The sequence below is a fragment of the Manacus candei genome, unplaced genomic scaffold (assembly GCF_025592945.1).
Source record: "Manacus candei isolate 608988 ecotype Guabito, Panama unplaced genomic scaffold, ASM2559294v1 h1tg000050l, whole genome shotgun sequence".
NCBI classification, from domain to species: Eukaryota; Metazoa; Chordata; class Aves; order Passeriformes; family Pipridae; genus Manacus; species Manacus candei.
In genome coordinates this window covers 12,443,287-12,466,098 of record NW_026138098.1, presented here as the reverse complement: position 1 = coordinate 12,466,098, position 22,812 = coordinate 12,443,287, and the positions used below count along the sequence as shown (strand labels likewise).

General features: G+C 38.4%; 1 protein-coding gene across 1 annotated transcript in view; it reads left to right on the top strand.

Moving 5' to 3' along the window:
• Window positions 1-22,812, top strand: part of CFAP58 (cilia and flagella associated protein 58) — a 56,698-nt gene that overhangs the window by 24,068 nt on the left and 9,818 nt on the right. The window contains exons 11-15 of the mRNA XM_051800207.1: window positions 653-799; window positions 4,257-4,397; window positions 4,752-4,975; window positions 7,004-7,115; window positions 9,252-9,356. Of these exons, the coding sequence (XP_051656167.1) occupies window positions 653-799; window positions 4,257-4,397; window positions 4,752-4,975; window positions 7,004-7,115; window positions 9,252-9,356 (729 nt within the window). The remainder of the gene's footprint in view (window positions 1-652; window positions 800-4,256; window positions 4,398-4,751; window positions 4,976-7,003; window positions 7,116-9,251; window positions 9,357-22,812) is intronic.

Sequence of the window (22,812 nt, the reverse complement as noted above, 5' to 3'; positions counted from 1 at the left end):
CTATTGACCTGATCTCTCTTCACTGCTACCAGCCTTTTTACGCTGTGTTTTGAGCTTAAAATATATGATAAATATTCTCATACCAGGGACTTCTCAAACTCTGAGAACTTTTTTCCCCCTTGCACCTATGTACAAGCCAGAACATAGGCAAAATGGAGGCAAGCATTTTCTGTTCTCCCCTGAAGCCATATAGGTATCTCACTCATGGGTATGTTCATTTGCACAAAAACAGCTTCTCTCCAAAGATTTGTCCCCAACTGCATACAACATCATTGAAAAACACATGACTAGAAGCATGAAAACAGATGGATATGATTGAATGGTAATAATTCAGATTGACTGCTTGTTCTTATAGTATGTCCCGCACTTTAAATTAAAGGGCTTATTAAACTCATAATTGATGGTCATTATTTTTGTCAGTGTATCTTTTAAAGGCTTTTTATTGCAGTGTCATGCTGGCATAATAAAAAAATTGTCATTTAATGAAGCTGTTTTGGTCTGTTGGATTAAAAAGTGATGTCTTGTAGTACGTACAACATGTCTCCTCTCTTGCACTGTGGCTACATTTTCCAACACCTAAACAGCCTGAACTCCCCATCACAAATAAGCTCATTTTTTAACCCTCTCTGTGATCACACTTTCTGTTTATTAGGATGAGATAGCAGATATGAAGATGAAACTGAAAACTTCAACACGTCAGCTGGATCAGCTGAAGGAGGAGCTCAAAGACAAAGATGTAGCCCTTGAGAAAGCACATCTAGATCATCAGCATTCAGAGGAGGAGAAGGAATCATTGAAAGTAAGACCCTTTACACATATACCTTCCTACAAAGGATAGTTGCCATGATTTCACAGAACTGCATTATGTTCTGGTCTGTCGTAGTTTTGTTGTATTTTACTAAACTATTCTGTAATTGAAGCTCAAGACCTCAATACACTTTAGAGATAATAGTTGCACAAATCTTCTGTGTATCTGACAGATTTAATCTCTGCCTATAATTATCAAAAAGTCCTGAACTGTCTGTTGGAAGCTTTAAATCTCTTGGTGACTGAACATTTTTTACTAAAAAGTTCCATTTTGCTTTCAGAAAAGTGGATTTTGAGGATAGCCTGATTCTAGCAAACTTTTTAATATGGATCCTTGTAATTCAACTTCTTATTTTTAAAAACTTCTTTTCTCTCTGCTGTTTTTAAGTGCAACCCCCATTATATTACACTTCACAATGTTGTATTTCTGTGTAACTAGCAAGCATTAGTCTTCTGAGAGTTAGGCAGTGCCTTTTAGTAGGTCCCCCTGCACAGAAAGTTATTTTAATATTGTGATATAAAGCAGGAAGAATCTGTTGTAAATCAAAGGAAATCTGAGCTTGAAGCTCTGGTTCTTCTAAGTGCTGGCTGCAGCCCATCCTTACACAAGCTATTAGATTTGTGGTGATATCTCAACCCAATTTGCTGTGCTCTGGAAAGATTTAAGGAGTTAGTGTCCACAGAAGCTTATTTTTAATCTTCACTAAGCACTAGAGAAAAAAAACAATACCAGGGGAAAAAAATACCCCTCAAAAAACCTGAAAGTCCTCTGTCACTTTTCACAATGTTTTCTTTTGTCACTTTATTGCTTTGCTGCAATGACTTCTTGAGTTTTCAGCCCCTCTCAGCACATTACAGTTATGACAAGATGTCAATGGGGCTTTGTAAAAAGGTGATGAATTTGTGTTCCTGTACCTGATCTGTCTCAGAGTTGTTCTATCAGCGATGGAGAAGTCAAACAACATCTCATTTCCTGTGTGCAGCTTTCTACCTTAACTAGTCCCCAGTTCTGTCTCATCACCTCAGAACTGTCTGCCATTTATTTGACAAATATATGATTGCTACATGGTTTACACACTCAATGACTCACTAGCAAGTTTGTCCATACATTGACATGACATTGCTGACTAGCTGCCGGGCACTGTGGTCTTCTTACCTGAGTGCCGCTGCTGAATACTAAAACAGAAGAGAATTCAGAGGGAGCTGATTGTCACAGGCACAAAAGAACACAATTATTTGTGTTGCAAGCCAGCCTCCCTTCGTCCTGATTGCGCTGATGTGAAGGAAGTAAGCAAGCTGCTCCTGGAAATAAGTTTAAAGAATGTGCTAAATCATTGAGAACTGGGATTCATAGGAATGAGATTATACAGACACTGGATTTATGCTCATCTCAGATGGCATAAAGGTCTTAAAAATCTGTCATCATGGTAAATGAAACAGAGGACACTTGATCCAGGCTCCATTAAAGCCAGCACAAAGCCATCTTTTGGCTTCAGTTGGCCTTCTTACAGGCTTGCAGCTTAGAGTGGTTTGACGGAGCATCTGAATGTTGGAAACAATCTATCTATGGCCCTCCAGATTTGAGCTGCTGGCAAGTCAGGCTTTGTATATTTTTGTAGATGTTTATGTGTATTTTTTTTGTTAGCATTTTCTAGAAGTCTGGATATAAAACCTCTGCCTTTTTATTTCAGCATTCTGTGTTCAGTTATAACTTTTGTAAAACTCATATTTTCTTTTGAGCTCTAATACCAGTAAAAAAACCTCTTCACTTAGAGTAATATTTCAGAATCTAAACAAGAATTTAGTTTGAATTTGGTTTGAGATACTGGTATAGGTCCTATATACATTATTCTTTCTTGCTGACTGTTCTTCAGTTCGTACAAAGTCTCCAAACTGAATTCAAGTGGGCTGTGCTGATTTACAGCCATTTCAGACCTGATCATTTTTCTCCTTGCCAGTAACTGTGTTTATTCATTTACTTTTCTCTTACCTAATGTACACAGACCCTCCTACTGTAGTTTTCAGCATATTTAATCTAACTGAAAATCCTGTTAGCTTGTTGGGCTTTTGTGTGGCTTAAAGTATTTATGTTCTTTACTATACAAGGGAGTTCAGATTTATTTTAACTTAGTGCATTCCAGTGAGGAGATTTGTTTATATAAATGTTTACTGCCAACATCTAATGCCACTTCTTGTTTACAGTTCATATTTTTCTGACATAAGGAGACCACAGAATTTTGATATATTAAAAAAAATACTATCCAGCAGTACCGAACGCATGAGCAGTTTTACATTTGTAGACAGCTTTTGCACAGTGTTGATTGCATTTCAGTGTGAAGTGGCTTGCATTTTCATTCAGCTGGTGGATTCTGATGAATATCTAACACTGACTAAGAGAGCTACGTCTCACACATATGGGAAAATGAGAATTTTATTAAAGAAAATAAGAATGGAACAAGCTATTTTATTATGATGATGGAACTGTTTCTGTCTTAAATTGATGTTTTTGCAGGTGCAGCCTTTATCACAGCCTATATCACAGCCTAATTCTTTCAACATTGAATGATGCTTGTTCCCAAAAGGCAGCTTGAACATCATCCTTTATAAGGGCCAGAGCTGTGGCAAAGTCTTTGAGTCAAGGCTTGAAAGTTTTCATATCTATGGAAATGGACTGTGGTCAGCTAGTTCCACCTTGGCTCTAGTTGCATAGCAATGATAGAAACTTCTGATAATCCAAGAAGACCTTATTAGTTTTTATCTACATGCATGCCTTGAATTTTGTGACAGTGGGATAGAATGACTGGGCAGTGTTAGTTTGTTATTGCTGTGCAGTCACTCTAGCAGTACTTTGCTGCTCCTTCACTTAGGAACAACCTTCTTTTCCCAATCTTCTTCATCTGCACATCCACTAAGAAAAGTGCTATAGCTCTTTAATTTTGCTGTTCCCTGCCTGGTTGCCATCTTCTCCACCAATTCTGTTATTCCAGTCTGAAGCCTTTTCTGAGTTGATGCTGATTTTTATTCTACAGCGTAGATTGTTGCCCTTTTCAGCAAGGTGAACTATCCTTTCTCACATACCAGACTGACTTTAAAATTTGAATAACAACTCCTGAAAAGTTTTCTAAATATGACCTATACACTTTTTAAAAAACTTATTAAATGAGGCATCCCTGAATTACAACTTGAACCACTGTCATAGATAAAAATCCTTTCAAATTTCTATTGTGTATAATACAATCATATTAAAATAGTGTTTACAATATTTCTTTATGGGTCTTCATGCCTGCTTATCTTGGTGATTTGTTCTCAAAAACTAACAAGATATGTACATCTCAGGAAGCTAAAAGAATGTATGAAATATTTTTAAAAATCCTAAGTCTTAATTGTAGGTTTGTGTAATGCAAAATTATTACTAAGCACAGTTTACCTGCATTCTTTCTCTCCATCAGGCTGAAGTGGCTCAGATGACAAGACAGGCTCTGGAAACCAAAACATTCATAGAAAATCAGGAGGCAGAAGAGAGAAAACTCTTAAATATCATTGCTGAAGCTGATGCAGAGAGGCTGAAGCACACGAAGGAATTTGACAAGGTAGGAATCTCTAATTTGAGTTTTCAAACACCCTGCATTTTGTTTCCTCATTTGTCCAGTGTATTTTTAAGATGAAGATCCTCAACTACTGTGAACGTGGTACTACTAAAGCTTTATAGTGCTTTGAAACCAAAATGTTAAAATACTGAAGTGAACGAAATACGTAGTATATACTGTTCAGGTGACTGAACCCATATAGGGGATACTATTAGGTTCTTGCCATATTTCTTTTATTAAAAGCAGTGAAACCTCTTAATGCACATGATTTTGACTGATACAAATGTAGTCATGATCCTTGGGGATGGCGTGAAGGAACTGTAGCTGAGCTCACTGCTCTGCCCTGTGCCCTTACAGGTGCTCAGTGAGAGACATGCCCTGGCGACCCAGCTTATTCGTCGCAATGATGAAGTGGCTCTGCTCTATGAAAAGATAAAAATCCAGCAGGCCATCCTGAACAGGGGGGAGAGCGAGTACCGGCAGAGGGTGGAGGACATCCGAATTCTCAAGCTGGAGATCAAAAAACTTCGGCGTGAGAAGGGAATACTTGGCAAGAGTGCAGCTAATGTGGAGGAGCTCAGGTAGAAAACCTGATGGAATACATTTCCATAGTGGCTGCAGCCATGATTTTATGTTTGAGACAGAAAACATGTTTTATGCATGGTAAGGATTTGTATCAACAAGCATTATACCTTGGAGAAGGAGGTTGTTTGGTTTGACCTCTAACACAAACTGGATTAAATTTATAAAACAACTTATCAGCAATTAAGAAAATTAAAATATAGGAAGGAGGAAAGAAGACCTCTTGGTCAGAGTTGAAATAGTTTCCATATTTCCCTTGGTACTGTGAATTACTGCCTACAGAATAAACCTGACAGAAATCAGCACAAAAGGTGTTCATAGTTCAGTGAGCTACTCAGTGGTACAGTGGTACAAGGCTCAGATGAGTGGAACTCCTTTTTTTTAAGCAATCCACAGGGTATGGGGAACACTTGACATATTTATGACAAACTCCTGCACTTTCAGAGCTCTCTCCTTCCAGATTTATATGCAGGCATGCTCTCTTAGAAAGATTTAGTTAAATTTTCATTGAAGGTTGTGTTTCTTTAAAACACAAGTTTAATAGCCTAAGCTTGATTTATCTCCTCCTTCTCTGGCTTAATGCTTCATTTCTTTTTTTAACCCTCCTCCATTAGAGGTGTATTCTTTCCTGATGGGAAACTAATGTCATTTTCTGTAGAATCAGTTTTGGTTTGTAAAGAGAGGCAGTTATGTTTTTAGCAGATAACCATCATTCCAATTCTATGTAGCTACCACAGTTTTGGGCTAGATCTTTAGCTTATCAGTATAATTCCATGCCTTTCAGCAGAACAAATTAACTTCAGTCCGTGGTCAGTCCCATTGACTCCAGTGGAATTATGCCAGTTTGATTTGGTGAAACAGAAAAGAGAACTGGGCACACAACATTAGCAATTGCAGTTTTCATCGACTGACTGCAGACAGGAATAGGATTTGAACTTGCTGCCCAAATACATTCAGCTGAAAGTCTGTTACTGTATTGAAACTCAGTGATGGTATTGAAGTGTAGTGTGATGCATGCCATGATGGGTAGATCAATTCTTCCTAACTGCAGCAGCAATCACATACTTTAATGAAGTCCAAAACCACCATGAAAACTGCCTGTCGAAAGACTCCATATATCACTTGTGCTGCTAATTAGCTTTCTTGATTTGCCAATTGGAGATGTTTTTTCTTCTTCCATAACCTTTTCCAACCTCACAGTTAAAAAAAAGGAATTTTACTCTCTATTGAGCTAAATGTAACTCTGAGCTTAGCAGGAAAATATTCAGTGGCAGGCACATCGTGATTCCCCACCTCCTTTTGACCTTGGAGGACTTACAGGATCCAATCACTAGAATGATCAGGGTCAGACCATTGCAAAAAGCGCCATTTTCCCCCCTGCTCCTCAACCCCCTATCCCCACCATAAAAGCCTAGTTGTCAAAGAATCTTGGTAGTGCTCAAGTAGTTTCAAATTCAGCAACAAGTCACCCCTGAAATTCCTTGAGGAGAGGTAGTAAGAGTAGAAGAAATCAAACTTCAGTTCTGTAAGGAATGGTGTCCGTCTTACTTAGACCCTAGAGTGTGTTTTATATAACAGATTGTATTAGCCAAGTAGATTTAAAAACTTCTTTCGAACACAAACTGTTAGATTCAATACAGGGGTTACTGGATATGACCCATAACTGTTTTGTAGGTTGATGAGCTAACAGTCCTTCTGGCCTTAATGTAAATGGGAAGATGTGAACAGTGAGATCCAGTAGGCTGTGGAGTAGATTCCCCAAGAGTCCCTTTTCTGAACCATTCTTGATAGAACAAGTGAAGAGGTCTACCTTATGATTCCACCTGTTTAGTGATGTCAATGTTGCAACATTTTTGCCACTACAGTGTTGCTGTAGTGGCAAAGTGACTCTTTGTGTTTTCCATGTAGTGCTTCCTGTGCACTGTAGTGCATGAAAGAATGATTTGTTAATGTTCATATTAGTGCCTTGGTCACACTGATATGGTTTCAGTAGGTTATTTTTCTTTTTGTTTTATACTGGTCTTCAGATTTGAGGTTAATCATATGCAGAAGGAACTGTTAAAGGAACAAACTCGATGCAAAATTTTGGAAGAAGAACTGCAGAAGCCCTTGAAAGTTCACAGATGGAGAAAATTAGAGGTGATGTGTGAGCATTTCATGTTCCCAAAGCCCCTATTACCAAATCAGTGACCCAGCACAAAGCCCATTTCATTTACTGTTAGGCAAATGATGTGGAGGGGCAGGCAGACTGAAATTTCCATGGTGCCAGTGGAATGCTTAACTGCTGAATGGTTTCCTTGCACAATGCAATCAGTGTTATTTTTGTGTCACTTTCTCAATGAAAAATTGCAGAGGCATTTGGAAAGAGACAGTCAAGTGCTAAAGGGAGTAAGAATGCATAAGGTGAATTGAGAAGGGGGTGATTCCTTAACATGGATGATGAGAAAGAGGACGATGGGGGAAAGATACAACCCTACCCTCACCAATTAGGGAGATGTATATGGGAAGAAAGCCAGAATTTGGAAGGGTCATAGAATAGGTAGACTAGAGAATGGACAGACATGAAGTCAGAAGATAAATTACATCTCTGAGAAAAGGAAGAGGCCTGCACATAAACAGCAGTGGGCTCCCAAAGATAGTCATTCCAGGTAATGTGAGTTCAACTGTTCTACATAAACAGCTAATCTAAATTTTCACACAATTTGAACCTGCCAAGTGAAGGGGAAAAATAAAAAATCCATCAAGCATAGACCAAATATATGAACATCAGTTGGCATCACTGGATATTTTTGATGTTAAGTCAGAGCCATCTGAGATTCCACTCTTGCATGGTTTCTGATCTGATGCCAGCCTGGGTTGCTTAGCTGCTCTAATAATGAGTGGTAACATGCTCAGTCCCTACAGAAACAAGGCTGAATATTTTGACTGTGCTTACTAACAGAATAGTCACTCTTTCCATGCTGAGCTTAAGTTGAACAATGTGACTAGCTTTTCACATGGAAGGGAGATGAACTAGGTTAAACATGTGTAGGTACGAACTCCAGCACTACATTGTAACAAAGAAAAATCAGGCCAGTCAAAACATCCAATTTTGGGAAAATGAATGTATGAAGAGAATAGTAATGGGAAATCATGTCTTTCCATTCTAGTTTACTGGTTTGTATTTGGAACACAGAAAGGCCAGCAGATGGCAAGATCCATGTGAAATAATCCTGATGGGGTTTTGGTTCAATTCCTAATGAACAAACACCCTCATATCACTATAGTTGTCACAATTGGCACTATGTTTGGGCAGCACTATAAAAAAATCAAGATCTGAGTGGATCATGGAGACTGATCTACTTTTTAGCCTTGTTTCTCAGGAAGTGATGTTGTGTTGTGAGTGCTGTGTGCATATCTGTGTTAGTGTCCTAGTTACACTTGAATTGATTAGTCAATTTAGATAAAATCAGACAAAAGATTAGGAGCAATGAGATACCAAGTTCCTTATAAACTCAAGCAGATATATAGAGAGCAGGACTTTATTGAAGCCTTTACTGCAGTATGAGTTTAATCCTTATGAGACACCACATGAGAGCAGAGAAACCAGATGGGAGAGAGGTGTTATGAATCCCTGAATGGGGAAAAGCTTCAATCAGAGTTTGCCCTTCAGTAAAAGATCCAACAAGAAGATATGAAGTAGTAGTCAGCTTTGCTGGCTGCTCCTCACAGAATTACTACTTTGCTCCTTAGAGCGTCCTCCAGAATCAATCTGTGACAAAAGAATGAGAAGGGACAGAGAGACAGACATCTACTAGGTCCTGGTCTTTATGGGCTATGTAGATAGAGGGCAGCAGTAAGTGTATACACTGTCACCATTTTTTCCACTTCATTCCATTGAAGAATGAGATTTCACATGTATGGACACTTTAGAGCCTCATAATTCATCAATGTACCCCACAAATTTGTTCCTCTTAACTTCTCAACCTGTTTCGAGACTATATTGCAGTTACTCTTCCTTTTGTTCAAAGCAACTGTTGAGGTTCTTAAACAGTGGAAAGTACTTGCACTGCTCTTCATTTGTCAGTGGGCAGTTCCAGTTGCTGCTAAAATTGATACATTAGGTTTCAGGACTGCTTGTATGCATGCAATTTAAAAAAAAAACCAAACACTCCCACCCCTCCCCTTTTATATTTATTACTTTTGAACACTTAGATATTATGATTTTCATTTGCAAACAAGAAACCCTAACTTGTTATCATGTATAATTTTTGAGAGTTCTTTGCTCTTTTCTAGGCCAGTGACCCCACTGCATATGAGCTGATTCAGAAAGTACAGAGACTACAGAAGAGGCTTATAAGCAAGACAAGTGAAGTGATAGAGAAAGAATTTCTCCTTCAGGTACTGCAGCATCATTATTTTGTTGCATCTTATTAACGTATTTGACTCACCCTGCATTCTCTGTTTACTGACATGCTTCCTGAATGTTATTTAGATGCATGACTTTGAATTTCTTTTGCATGCCCTTTAGACAGCTATAGATGGCAGCACTGACTTACTGAAAGAGAACAAGCAGCATCTGATTAGTTGGTTTTTATATTCTGATTACTGATACCTGGACAACTCTGGAAAATACAATTAAAGGTTGACTTTTGTTTATTCATGTCATAGATTCATCTTCAAGTCAGTCTTAGACTTTTTGAAAGGCTTTTTTTTCATCCTCTTAAACAAGACTCTTATGACCAGACCATGAAGGAAAGTCCCTGTTTGATACAATTTGTGCTTACCTTGGCTTTTGGCAGAAGAAATCCTACAGAGTTTGTGTGATTTAGATATGCTGCTGTCTGGGCCTGTTTGATTTCAGGGTTTCTGTGCTGAACTTTGCCAAGAAATAATTTTTGTGGTAGCTTATCTTTTTTAACTGTATCAGTTGTCCCTTAACCCCAATGATACCAGTAAGATTTATGTTGTAGGATGGAGGAGAGACTGTATTCCTGTATTGCAAACATTGCTATAAAATGTAAAAAAAAGGATTCTTTTGGCTTTAACTATAGGTGTAAAACTGGAAATCTGTCTCCTCCTCTCTGATGACTGTAGGAATAGCTATGGTTTACCAGCTCTAGACATGATTTTAAAATCTTGGTCTTAAATACACTAATAGTCTTGATGCCTGTGTTGGGTATCACTCGTGTAGAGTTGAATGTGACCTGAATCTCCCTCTGTCTTGAGAAAAAGCTCAGCAGATGTTATCAAGGCATGGTTTGTCTCTGTTTTTTGTTTCATAGGAAAAAATAGATCTGCAATTTCCTTTGAAGGTAATGTATGGTGTATTGTGCCTTTGCTTGGAAAAATGTGATCTTTGTTTCATAGCACTGAAACGCTGTCAGTGACATAGTTATCTTAAAATGTAGCAAAAATAGCTGCAAATTTACTGTGCTTTACCCAAGGACAAACCCAATTCTGTTAGATTTTTACATAGTCTCTATTGAGTATCTTGCCTTATCCTTAGTATGTTCCTATTTTGCTATTATCCTTATTTTCAGCTGAAGAACTGAGAAATAGAGGTATTAAGTTGCCTGCCCAAGAAAATCTTTGAAATACTGGGTTTTTGAGCCCACATTGCTGTATTAGCCTTTGATACAATCTTTCTGTCTATACTACAGTCCTTCTTTGGTGACTCTATGTTTTTTTATTATTTTCTGAGATTTGAGACAGGGTTTGGCTATATAAAATTGAATTATTATAGCTAGAATTGTTAATGAGTTCCTTTGCATCCTCAATTCAGGCACCAATTTCCTGTGCAACAATGCTGAAATTAATGCTGTCCCTTGGAGAGACTAACAATAAAGGCCAAAAATATCATGCTCCAAATTGTGTTCAAGGATTTACCATGCACATTTCTGAGCTCTTTTCTGTTTTTCCAGTGTTTTGAGTCCTCCACAATGACTGATGTAGGGCTCTTTCCTAGCAGTGTTTGGGTAATGAGAGGTAACCAGAGATGCAGCAAACCCCCCAGCTCATTTCCTTGGAGGGCTATATGTCCTACTGGATCGGTCACTGGCGTAAGGCTCGACAGTTCAGTGCACTAGCTGAGCTGTTTCTACTAAGTGTCTGGATAACCTCGTACAAGTAATTTGTTGTTCTTTGAACTGGTTTTCCTTGGTATAAGGATAATACCTGTTTTGTGAAATGGTACCCTGTTACTCACTGAAACAATGAGCTGTGTGTCCCTATTCAAAAGATAGCATAAGGTTTGATGCTGACTGAACTTTAGATTTATGGGAAACAGCAGCAATTTAGCTCCCATTTCTGGAATTTTTAATTTTTTCCCCTCAATATAATTTGTTTTGCTTTGTGAGTTCTTCTCTCTTTTTAAAAATCCTGGTAGGTCTCCTCATGCTTAAAGGCATTCAACATCTTCTTTTTATGTGTCTCTTCTGGAGTCAGCTCAGTTCAGTTCAGTTGCTGTTCATCTGTAGGAACGGGGGAATTGCTGATGACTTGTCCAGTGGCTGGTTGGTGTTAGATCCCCCATATTCACAGTCAGAGACTGCAGGAGCTGAGGGATACAAACTTAATTCAGAGAGCTACTGCTTTCCTCATGTTGTGTTTGCTTGCCTAAGTCACACCTCTTCACTCCCGGTTATCTCCATCCACATCTTGCCCTGTGACCAGGGCACAGCCATTGTGTGTATCTGCTTTAAAGTGGTCTTAATCTCTTGCTTGCCATACATAATCTTTTTTCACATGTGTGTGGCCACCATGCTAGAAAATAGGATACCTGTTTAAGGGGAAGCTTGTGAGTGTCTGTGTCCATGATTTCTGTGTGTGCATATTATATAACAAACTCCCTCGCATCAAAGTGTATCAATAAAATAGAGTGCAAAAAAACTTGGTGGATTGAATATTGTGTATTAAAAACATCTTTGGAGTTAGCAATAGCCCATGTCTGGAGATGGTTGAGCCTGGTGTCAGCAACCTGCAGTTTGATTTGTAGAGTATTCACCTTGCTGCATACTCATACAGAGCCATAATGTTTGTGTAAGGGAAAAATAATTCTATTTGTATTGTATGTACTGTAGTTCTGTCTTCTGACTGTTACTTTTTTTTTTTTTTTTTGGTAAATGGTCTTTTAAATAAAAGCTGGTTTATGCAGGGAACAAGGTTTCAGCTGGATATATAAATGGAAATTTTTGCTAAGTAAGTATCACAGTATATAGATGCAGGTAGAAAAGCATCTGCTTACTTTTCCTGCTCTTGATGTGTATTTAATCATATCCTTTTTATTAGCTTTTTCATTATTTCTCACCTGTTAGTTGTTTAAAAATTAGGAAGCTGTAGAAGCAAGCTACAGTCTGTGCTATGTGATTAAAATAATGATTCCCTATGTTTGAGTCAGAATATTTGGATTGCTGACAGTACAGGAAAAACCCAGCTTGACTCTAAATCTCATACTAAAATATCTCTTAGCTGGTCATCAGAGCACATTTTTTGGATCAGATGTGCTGAGAGGTAGTGAATATGCAACATGGTGAATGGTGGGTTTTGCTAGAACAACTTTCATAGTTGAACACTCTAATAGAGGTGTAAAAAGGTATCCTGTGTCATAGAAATTATTAACTCTTTTCTTATTTTTCTTTGAGTTATTGGTGCCCTGTAGGTACAGCATCTTGTGTTATAAGCTATCAGCTCTCGTACACCAAGTAAGTGTGGACATCCCGAGATGCTACTTGGAAGAGTAGCTGCAGATCAGATGGTCATACTTTCTCCTTTAGCTCAGGCATTCTTACAGTTGTGAGCTGCTGTGCTGATGAAAAAGGCTGTCCTAAAAATCAGATCCAAACCCAAGGTCTTGAATACTTATGGTCTATAAAAATCCAGTGGCATTTTTGGAACACATAGGAAATGTTACTTCAGCGTTAGCCAGCTCTCATGTTTGAGTTATTACCTTCCTTCTGAATTTGTGCAGGTGAGATGGAGCATTTTTTGGTTCTTTTCTAAACTGTTGAGGAATATTGCAGGGCATTGTGGAGAAGTATGTTGTGTGTTAACCAAGGGATCTGAGTGATGGGTGAAAGTCTTTGTGAACACATGTAGGATGAACAACACACGTTGTAAGGCCATAAGGTATAATTATTAATAAGCAGGAGTGCTCTGCTGAACAAATCCTGACTGCAAAAAATCAGTTGCTCACTTTGCATGTGGGGCAAATCCCTCATATGACTGAAGCTCTGCAGCTCTGCTGTGTACTGAGCAGTGATGTGGTAAACTCGCAGTGGAATGTATTACCTTGTTAGGATTGTGATTAGTGTGGTTTTAGGAACTTATCCCATTAAAAGTGAATTATGCACTGCCTTATTTGTTTCAAATGTAGTTCTTTCTCTTCAGAGTGAGCTCTTCTAATTTGATTTTATGTCTGACTGAGCAGAATTTTATTCAGCTGCATGTCTTGGAATGGCTAACCGTAAAGATTCACATTATATGTCAGTTACTTCTTTTGTCAGTCATCTCAGAAGATTGTTCATAAATGTAAAAAAGAATTGCAACCTAGATTATTTGTGCAGGGAGGCAGAGGCAAATGTGTCTTATTTAATGCTTGCATGTGATAGTGAAAGCATTGCTTTTCCCTATATATATATATATATATATATATTTATAATCACTGTTGTTTAATTGCCAGCAATCAAAGCCCAGGACTGGGCAGTCAAGATGCGATGCTTCCAGACTGTTAGTGTCTTCAGCTCATAGTTTCTAAAAGTGCCAGGGCAAAAGGCATGATTAGCTCATGTATGTGACTCAGAGATTACAGCACCCACATGTCCTTGTATTGAGCCAAGTTTTGAGCTAAGTTTCAATCCCTCAGAGAACTGACTGTCCCACTGTCAGAGAGTAGGAGGAGTAGAAGGGATGCTGCTATCTGCAGCAGAGGTCCATTTCAGGTATTGTGAGATACAGGGAGGGGAGAGCAAGAGATTATCTGTGACCTTGGGCAAGTTACTTAGCTTTTGCATGCCTCATATCAAGTAAAAAGGGAATAAAATAATTTCCATTCTTATAGTGGTGTGTGAATGAATATATTACATACATGACTCAATTCAGTAGCTAAAAACTCAAAATAGGCAGATGTTTTATTTAATTTGTGCTAACTTGGTAATAGAGCTATTCTGTCCAATTTGAGGTGCTTGTTGCTATAGTGTCTGAACATATACACAACCATCTTTATTTCTCAGATCTGGTACTATAGTTTCATAAAGAAATCTGCTTTTAGAACAGTGTGTTACCACGTGGGTTTATGCAGGCTGGCAGCTACTGAAATCAAAGTTTTCTCCCAAGAAATGAAGGAACTTTGGGATTTGCTTACCTGTATTTGTTATACAGTTCCCCCCCCCATTTATGACGTAAAATACAATTTTTTTCAATCTTGTACAATTTTTTTCAGCCTAATTTATGAGAACCTAGTCCTTCTGAAATTCTCTACCTTGAGAGTTTCATGAGGCATTCTTCTGCTAGGTTCTTCATTGCTCTCATAGTGCTCGAGTAGCTTCCATTGTACAGCACATAATACAGAAATGTGTGCTCAAATGCTGAGTAAGAGAGTTTCTCATCTGCCAGCCTGCTAGGAAAAAAAGAAGAGAATACTCTCCTATCACCTACCCTTATTTTGGTACTCTTAAGGCCCAGATCAGTTTTATCTAAGATTTTATCTTTACATCTTCAACATGGCTGATATTTACTTTACCCTCTCAAATTCTCAAATTTACAAATTTTTGGTGCCCAGTGTAGATTCTGCTTGGATTTGAGAGTATAAGCTACTTGCATGTTACATGTAGGGTAGATAGTCTGAGTTGGAGAGTTTTTTCTCAGAAGTTAGTTTTGTCTATTTTCATAAAAATAACTGCAATTCACTTCGGAAAACTAATGACTGTAGAATCCCTGAAAGTCTCTTTTGACTTGCCCATTATTGTTTCTCTCTCATCTTGCTTTTAGAGAAATTTCAGCAGAGGTAGTTTGGGAGAGTGCTTTGTATGCACTGAAACTTACAGGTGAACTGCAAAATCCACTGCAAAATACAATCCTTTCTTTACTGCTCCTTTATCATTTATATATGAAGTCAGCTTTTTGAAGGGATTTTTCTGTCCAAAAATGAAAAGGGAAATTTTCTTTTTAGCTTTTTATACTGTACTAGGACTTGGCTTTTTTCTATCTCTATTTCCTAGAGGATTTGACTTCCTCTGGAAGCACTGGATTAATGCCCTATCTTGCAGCTCAGGCTAGTGGTTCTCTCAGCCCTCAATTAAAGGGGTGAGTATATTGAGCTTTAGGCCTTTTCTGTGCTTAAAAAGCACCATTCCTACTAGCAAAAAAGTCACTTTTCTGATTTAGCTTATACCACCTCCTGAATGGGAGAAGACTTTCTTGCCAGTAAAATTGCATCTAATTGCATAGCCAGTAGCTGGCATAGCCATGTCAGCACAAAGAAATTGCACCACTAACTGAATGGAAATTGGCCAGAGATGTCAAAAACCACAAGAAAGAGTTTTTCAGGTGTGTAAACAACAAACAGAAACAGAAGGAAAATGTTACCCCACTGTTAGACAGGAGAAGTGAAATAGTCAACAACAACCCTGAAAAGGCGTGAAGTTCCACAAAGGCAAGTGTAAGGTCCTACAGCTGGGAAATGTAATCCAGGAGTGCAGCACGGGCTGGGATCTACCTGGATGGGGAGCAGCTCTGTGGAAAGGGACCTGGTAGCCAACAAGCTCAGTATGAGTGAACAGTTTGCTGCTGCAGCAAAGAAAGGCAGCAGGATGCTGGGTTGCATAAAGAAAGGCATCACCAGCAGAGTTTATCCCACTCTACTCAGCACATTTCAGGCCACACATGGAATACTATGTTCAGTTTTCGTCCCTCTTATGTAAAAAAGATGTGAACAGGCTGGAGGGGTTCCAGAGAAGGTCCACAAAGATGATCAAAGGACAGGGAAGCTTGATATGGGAGAAAAGACAGAGAGAACTGGATTTGTTTGGCCTTGAAAGAAAATGTCTTAGAGGAAACCTTATAACTATGTTCCAGTATTTAAAGGATGGCCAAAAAAAAGATGAAGACTCTCCTTTTACAAGGAGCCACATGGAAAAGACAGTCTTATCTAGATGGTGCTTTTGCCAAGAAAGACTGGACCAGATGATCCTTGAGGTCCCCTTGCAACCTGATGTTCAATGATTCAGAGGTTTAAAAGGTGCCAATTGAAGATCTAATCCCAAAGCCCTTGCATGAGAGGTCCCATTAAAGGGACAACAGATTTACTGTTTGTACTCATATATGTATACTGGCAGCAGTATAAGCAAATGAGAGTGAAAGGAAGGTTGAACTGTATGATCTTTGAGGGTCACTTCCAAACTGCCAAAACTTCTAACTGTTGATGAAATGGTTCCTGACATGAAAAAAAGCAGAAAAATGCTTTTCTATCCTTGTAAAAACCTAAGTATTATCATGTACCTTAAGGAAGCGAGAGAGAGAGCAAGCAGTACCTGGTGGAGTGTGGGTTTTGAGTTTATGGCTCTAGTTCTAAGCTGGATTTCAAGATATTCAAAATAAGAATTTCAAGGGATTTGTATTGAAATATAGAAATAAGAAATACAGTAAGCCCTAACATTTACTTTTTGGCTTTCAGCAGGCTATGAATCATAAAGAAAAAGTTTACTTCCCCAGTGTCATGAAGAACTAGGCACTGCTGTGTCAAAGGCACACTGTAAGAGTTCCCTGGATTTAGAGTTAAGACTAAAGACAGTTTCTGTTTTTTTTTTTTTTAAATGAAAATATAATTCATGCCTATGAACTCTGAATATAACCCAGTTTTAATTAGTGATTAATGAAAAATATCTTACTATCAGCTCAATACTGTGATGCACAGCAGTCTGCTGAGTTCGTGCCATCAAATTGATTTCAGTCTGGTATCTTGAAACTTATTTGAACTTCTTTGAACAGTCTCCAATGCAGTGTAAAGTGACATATGGAGGTATCTAATGCATTGAGTCATCCTTCAGGACTACTTTTCAGATTCTTTCCTTCTTGTGCCATTGTTTTATTTTCCTTTTGTTGTGTTTGAAAGTTTCTCTGCTGAAGTAGGATTTTGACTGGGGATTTTAGCTTTGGCTGTAAGTGAAAATGTTTTCTATTTTAGTATTGGTTTTAAGTTGAAGGATTAATGTCTTTTAGTGATTCTATGCCTGGCATGATGATTTTTCCATACAATTAGAATTTCTCTAGTGCCTTTTTTTTCTGACACTGGTAATTCTTTTTCAATTAACTTAATTATTAATTTTTTTAAAAACAGATTGTGTAGCCAGTAGGGTCCTGTGACTAGGGTAGAACCACTCCCACTGAGCCAGTTGTGGGATCATTGTGTTAATTCTTAGTGCAATTTACCAGGACTCATATGCAATCCTGTGATGATGTAATAAATATTATCATATCTCAAAAACAGGAAAGATATGAGTCACCTGTGTGAAGGTCTATTGAGGGCCTACATATCTACCTGAAAGTTTTGTGAATGCCTTAATAGTTCATAAGGTATTTGAGGGATGTTCTGTTCTTGCCCAGGATCTCCTCAGAAAGGATTTATTTTCTCTTTCTGCATATTTTGAATGCACTTCTTGGCGCATTAGTTTATTTTAGCCCTTCTAATCTCAGTCCATTTTGAATTAGAAGATGTTCTATGCTATAGAAACTTACAGCATGATAAACTACTCTTAAAAACATGCTGACATTTAGATTCTTTCCCTCCTCCCACATATGTTGCAATTCAAAGGGAATAGAATAAAGTCTTCCCAGGAAAACAGACTTTTTTTCTTTTTCTGGGTATGTTTGTTTAAACACGGTTTTTCAAAAACAGGTGGGAAAGATGCTGATTGCATCAATGTCACCAGGTGAAGATAATTGGCCACACTTTAGAGTGAGAAAATAATTTTTCAATAAAAATAGTGCAAATATTTCTGAGACTGAGAAATGGGAAGCAATCATATTACTTAGTGATCAAAAAAAACATTTTTGGGGAATAATTTTCTTAGTGGAAGAGTTTAATTTTTATTGAGTCTTCATGGAACTACACTGAACTATGCTGCCCTCATAAACAAAACAGATTTCCCATGATAAATGGTTTTGGACAGAAACAAGGTGCAAATTTATTTCAGCAATTGGAAGAAAACAGATCAAAATAACTTCTGGGGGTCTGCACCAATTTTAGCTCCTCTAATGACATCTTAGTCAGAAGTATTCAGATGCCATTTAAAAAGATGAGGAACTCACAGGCGGAGTAAAAATCCCTTAGGGTTTATAGGTGGCAAATGTACATGAATGCTTAGTCTGTTTTACAAGTTTTTTAGGAGAATTGATCTATATACTTTACTTTGAGCTTGAAAGAGAACTCTGATGGGTCATCAGATGCCATCCCTCCATGTCATGCAAGATTGATTTAATTACACAAATACTCTCCTTGACAGATAAATGTCAAGTATAGATTTGTTTGCTGCACTCTAATGTATGTGCTCCCAGTCCATGAAGTTAAGTATGTGTGAAGAAATTGTTGGCTTCAAGTACATTGTGGTTTATGGTTGTGAGTTTTCTCCCACACTTCTAACCCGCTGGTGGAGTCAAGCCCTGGTATTTCTGCAAAGCAAGCAGCAGGTGTATTGTCTTATTCAGTTGGTGATCCTGGAGAACTATGTCATTTCTGAGTATCTTCAAGGAGTTTTAGTGAACTTTGGCAATCCATGTAGCAGCTCTTTTTGTCCAGAACTCTTGTAGAATGAGAAGGGGATCACTGCCCTTGCTGGTAGCAACACTTCAGCCTGTGTACATTAAAAAAAAATAGCATTCAGATACTGAAATTAGGAGTTCATATAGTCAGAATTTCACATAGCTTCAACATTAGTTTGCTAGAATAAAGCTTGGGTAAAAAGATCAGGAATTGTTCCAGTAAATAACAAATAACTGAAAACAAACTTGTTTACTCCTCATTCCTGTGTTCAGCATGTAGCTGGGAAGGAAATAAATCTGCTGTGCACCCCAGGGTAAAGTATATTAATCAACCAGTTATCTCATTAAGGGAAAATAAATGAGTCTCTGTGCTGACTGAATACATTGCAGTACACAAACTTTGCAGTGCTCTCAGCAATCCGATACTGACTGTCAGCCATCCAGAAGCTGCTGGAGAAGTTAAAATACTGAAGGAGCGTGACAGCAGTGTAGCAATATGTTCACAAGCCCATGTTATGTAGTGTGGCCCAGAGCCAGGTGTACCTCTTTTTGTTCAGGTGTACCCTTTGGCAGGTGTTCTTCCTTTAAGGCAAGGGTGTACTGCTCTTCCCTCAGCAGCAAAATATGGACAATCTACAGCATCCCATTCAGTGATGGATTATTATTTTGTATGACAGCTGCAATAACAACAACAAAACCCCACAAAAAAAGGGTGATTCCACAGGGAAAGACTAGATTTTGTCTATTCCAGTTCACTTATTTTCATACTTACAGGAGTGTGAATGGTCTTCTTGTTGAGAGAACACATGCAGAAAGATGCTGCAGGCTAAGGCTGTTTTGCAGCAGTTTAGAGGCAGGCAGAGTCAACAGTGTTTGGTTGGGTTTTTTTAGGAAGGGAGCTTAAAATTGGACACATGAGGACACAAATAGGTGTAGAAAGAACCCCATTTGTCCATTCTTCTCTTGAGACATCCAGAGATGTGCTGCCGAGCGCATGGCAGTCATGAACCTCACGTAGGGAGACTCTGCCAAGTAGGGTGCATCAGTCAGCCAGTTGCTCCACATCTTCTAGGCTCAGAGCTGGTCTTCTCATGCCTATCTTAATAGATATACCAGTAATCTTAAACAGGGGATGGCACACTTGGGCACTGCAGTTGTCTTTACATGGACATTAGGATTCACTGTCTTTCCCCTTCCTTTATTCCTCTTTCTGTTTCTTTGAATTTTAAGGAGCAGGCAAAGGGAGCTGAAACAGAACTCCTCAAAGGATAGCAGAGGCTCAGCTCTAATTACAGTGAGTCTGAAGGAAGCCATGCATTAAAACATTCATGATTTCAGAATTGCTGTGTGTGTTTCTTAGATGTACTGTTATTTCTTAATAGGTTCCAAAGTGTAACAGGGGACCGGTCTTTCTTCCCTGAGGTACTTGGCATATGCAGGGAAACTCTGCCACCCTGTCAAAAAGATGTATGTAGGCTTTACTGCCTTGTTAGACAGGTATTTGTAGATTTAAGTGGTAACTTGACTTTGAGACAGCTGTTCAGAAGTAGCAATTGCAGAACACCAAAGGACTTGAAGCAAAGTGCTCTCATCTTTCAGGGAAATCTATGAGTTTAAGTCATGCAGGTGATTAAAGAGATGTAGGTGCCTAACTTACAAATAGGTATTTCTAGAAGGAGCTCTGCAATTTCTCTGACCCTTTGAGGTCATCTGTCAGATCAGTCTGAAGTGAGAGCAGAAGCTGAGTCTGCTGGGAATCCCCATCCCAAGCCTCCACCTGCAGGAACAGCTCATTATTATCAATAGAGCTGTGATAATTCTCCTTTGATTCATCTGATATTTTAAAGATCTAAAGGGCTATTGAATAGCTAAATTACATGCTGTTACACTGACATTATAATACAAAGGTTTTAGGTCAAATAGTCCAGATTTGAAGAAGAGACTTAATTTTCTTTTGCTTGAAACCCTGTATAAAGTCATTATTGTACAGTAAAAGGTTCCCCATTGTTTGCTTTGTAGACTATTCACTTAGAATATTTAAATTGCTGATAAGATTCGTATCAACTTCCGAATCTCCTCCAGGACACTTCAAGACAAACTCCTACTAGAATGTGAAACAAAGGTTTGTTTAGAGCTCTCTTCAACCCAGCTGTCAAGCTGCAGGCACTGTGGAAATAGCTGGAATATTTACATCAATCCATGTCATTGTCAGGGGTAATTCTCACTTTCGAGGAACAGCTCCCTTTTCTTTTGTGTGCATATGTGTGTATGTTTCTGCTCACACATATAGAGCAGGAGATAATTAATTGATCATATTCTGCAATGTAAAGTATATCACTGTGATTAAAAGAGCTACTCTGATTAACGATTTTATAAACTCTTGTGTAATGTCCATAGTGAAAAGAGAAATGCAGCTGTTATTTCAGCAAGACACATCCATGACATTTTCTTCTGATAGATTGGCAGAGTTCAGAAGCTGAACGGAGATGAGTATATGTAACATATTTGTTTGTTCATTGGGGTAAAAACCCTGTTTTCCCACAATCTTCCTAAGAAGGATCCAATAGTAACAGTACCTAGCAATAATAATAATAAAAATAGTAAGAAGTTAGAGTTGCACTTCTGCTGGAAATGTTCATACTTTGTTGTTCCTGGAAGATGGTAATAGAGCAGCATTCAGCTTCTGCTGTTGCAAAAAAAGAGGCAAGGGTGAAGACTTAGAAGATGCTCCAAGGTGTTTTTTCCTGTCTCATTAACATGTTTTGAAAATGCCAGTCAATTTGGTGCAGTTTGGTTTGTGTCAGAGGAGACAGATTTGCTCTGGAGAAGTATTATTATCAGAGGTATGAGTTACAAGACAGATTTATTTTAACTACATCTTGAGTGGTACAGATGTCACCAAAGATGGGATTATCCCAGCCTTTCCTTCAGCTGTGAAGATCTTACATAGTTACAACATTGCTTTCTCCACCTCACTAATTAAAATAAGGATTTTTAGCTGAGCTGAGCGTTTTGAGGTTTGCTACCATACACTACATTGCACACTTTTGCACTACATCTTTGTCTTGTTGGGTTTTTTTCTTTTGCTCAGTTGCTGGAGACAGGAGCTGACATAAATGAGATTTACTCTGAGTCAAAGGCTTTTGGATTTTTGTGTGTGTGTTTGTTTGAATGATTTGTGTGATAGAAAGTTTTTTGTGCAAAATAGGATTTTTGTGGATCTGGTGGAAAAGGCTGTTGAGGTGCTGCTATGCCAGGTAAATTTATTGAATTATCTACTTGGAAAGACAATCTGATAAAAAGGAGGAAGTTGGGACTTCAGGGCCTATTTCTGCTGTGAATACATCTTCATTAAATGTATGGTTGTCCATTGTCTCTGGCTCAGAATGAAACCCTGGTCTAATTAACAAGATGAATCATTTCAGGAGTTTCCTGGTGTCATGGTGAGGGACAGGATGACATAGAGTCACATCTTTAGAGCTAATGCCAAATACCATGGTCTATTCCAGCCTGGAACTGATGACTGCCTCCCACTCCCTGTCTAAGCAGTGAATGCCTTGCTGTCACTTTGGGAAATGTGTCTGATGGTGCTGATGGTTCTTCTCACTGGGAAAAACAAATCAGGCTGTTCTGGTCAGCAGCAATAGCTTCTTCTGAAGTAGGATTTTGCTGGCAAAAGTGATTCTTCTGCTGTAGACTGAGCAAACTTGTGACCACTTGATCCTGGAGAATCAACTGAAATTTGCCAAGCATGAGCCAGTCTTCTGCAGAAGAAAATTATTTTTTCTCAATTTGCTGTAGAGAAAACAGGCCAGGAGAAATACTGAATATGGCTGAGACAACACCTAGTTAAATTTAGGGGAAAGCACCACTCACTTCCACACCTTCCCCCTCCAAATTAGTGGGTGAGAGACTTAGAGATGAAGAAACTTTTTGTCATGGCCGAGCCTACGGTGGATCTGTGAGCTCCTCAGAAATCCCCTGAAAACAAATCTAAGACAGGAAGGACTATTCTAAAAATAATTTGTAGTTTTATTTACACAATTTTTACAACAGGTATTCACTGAGGTGCTGAAATTCTCTTTGGAATGACTGAAATTTG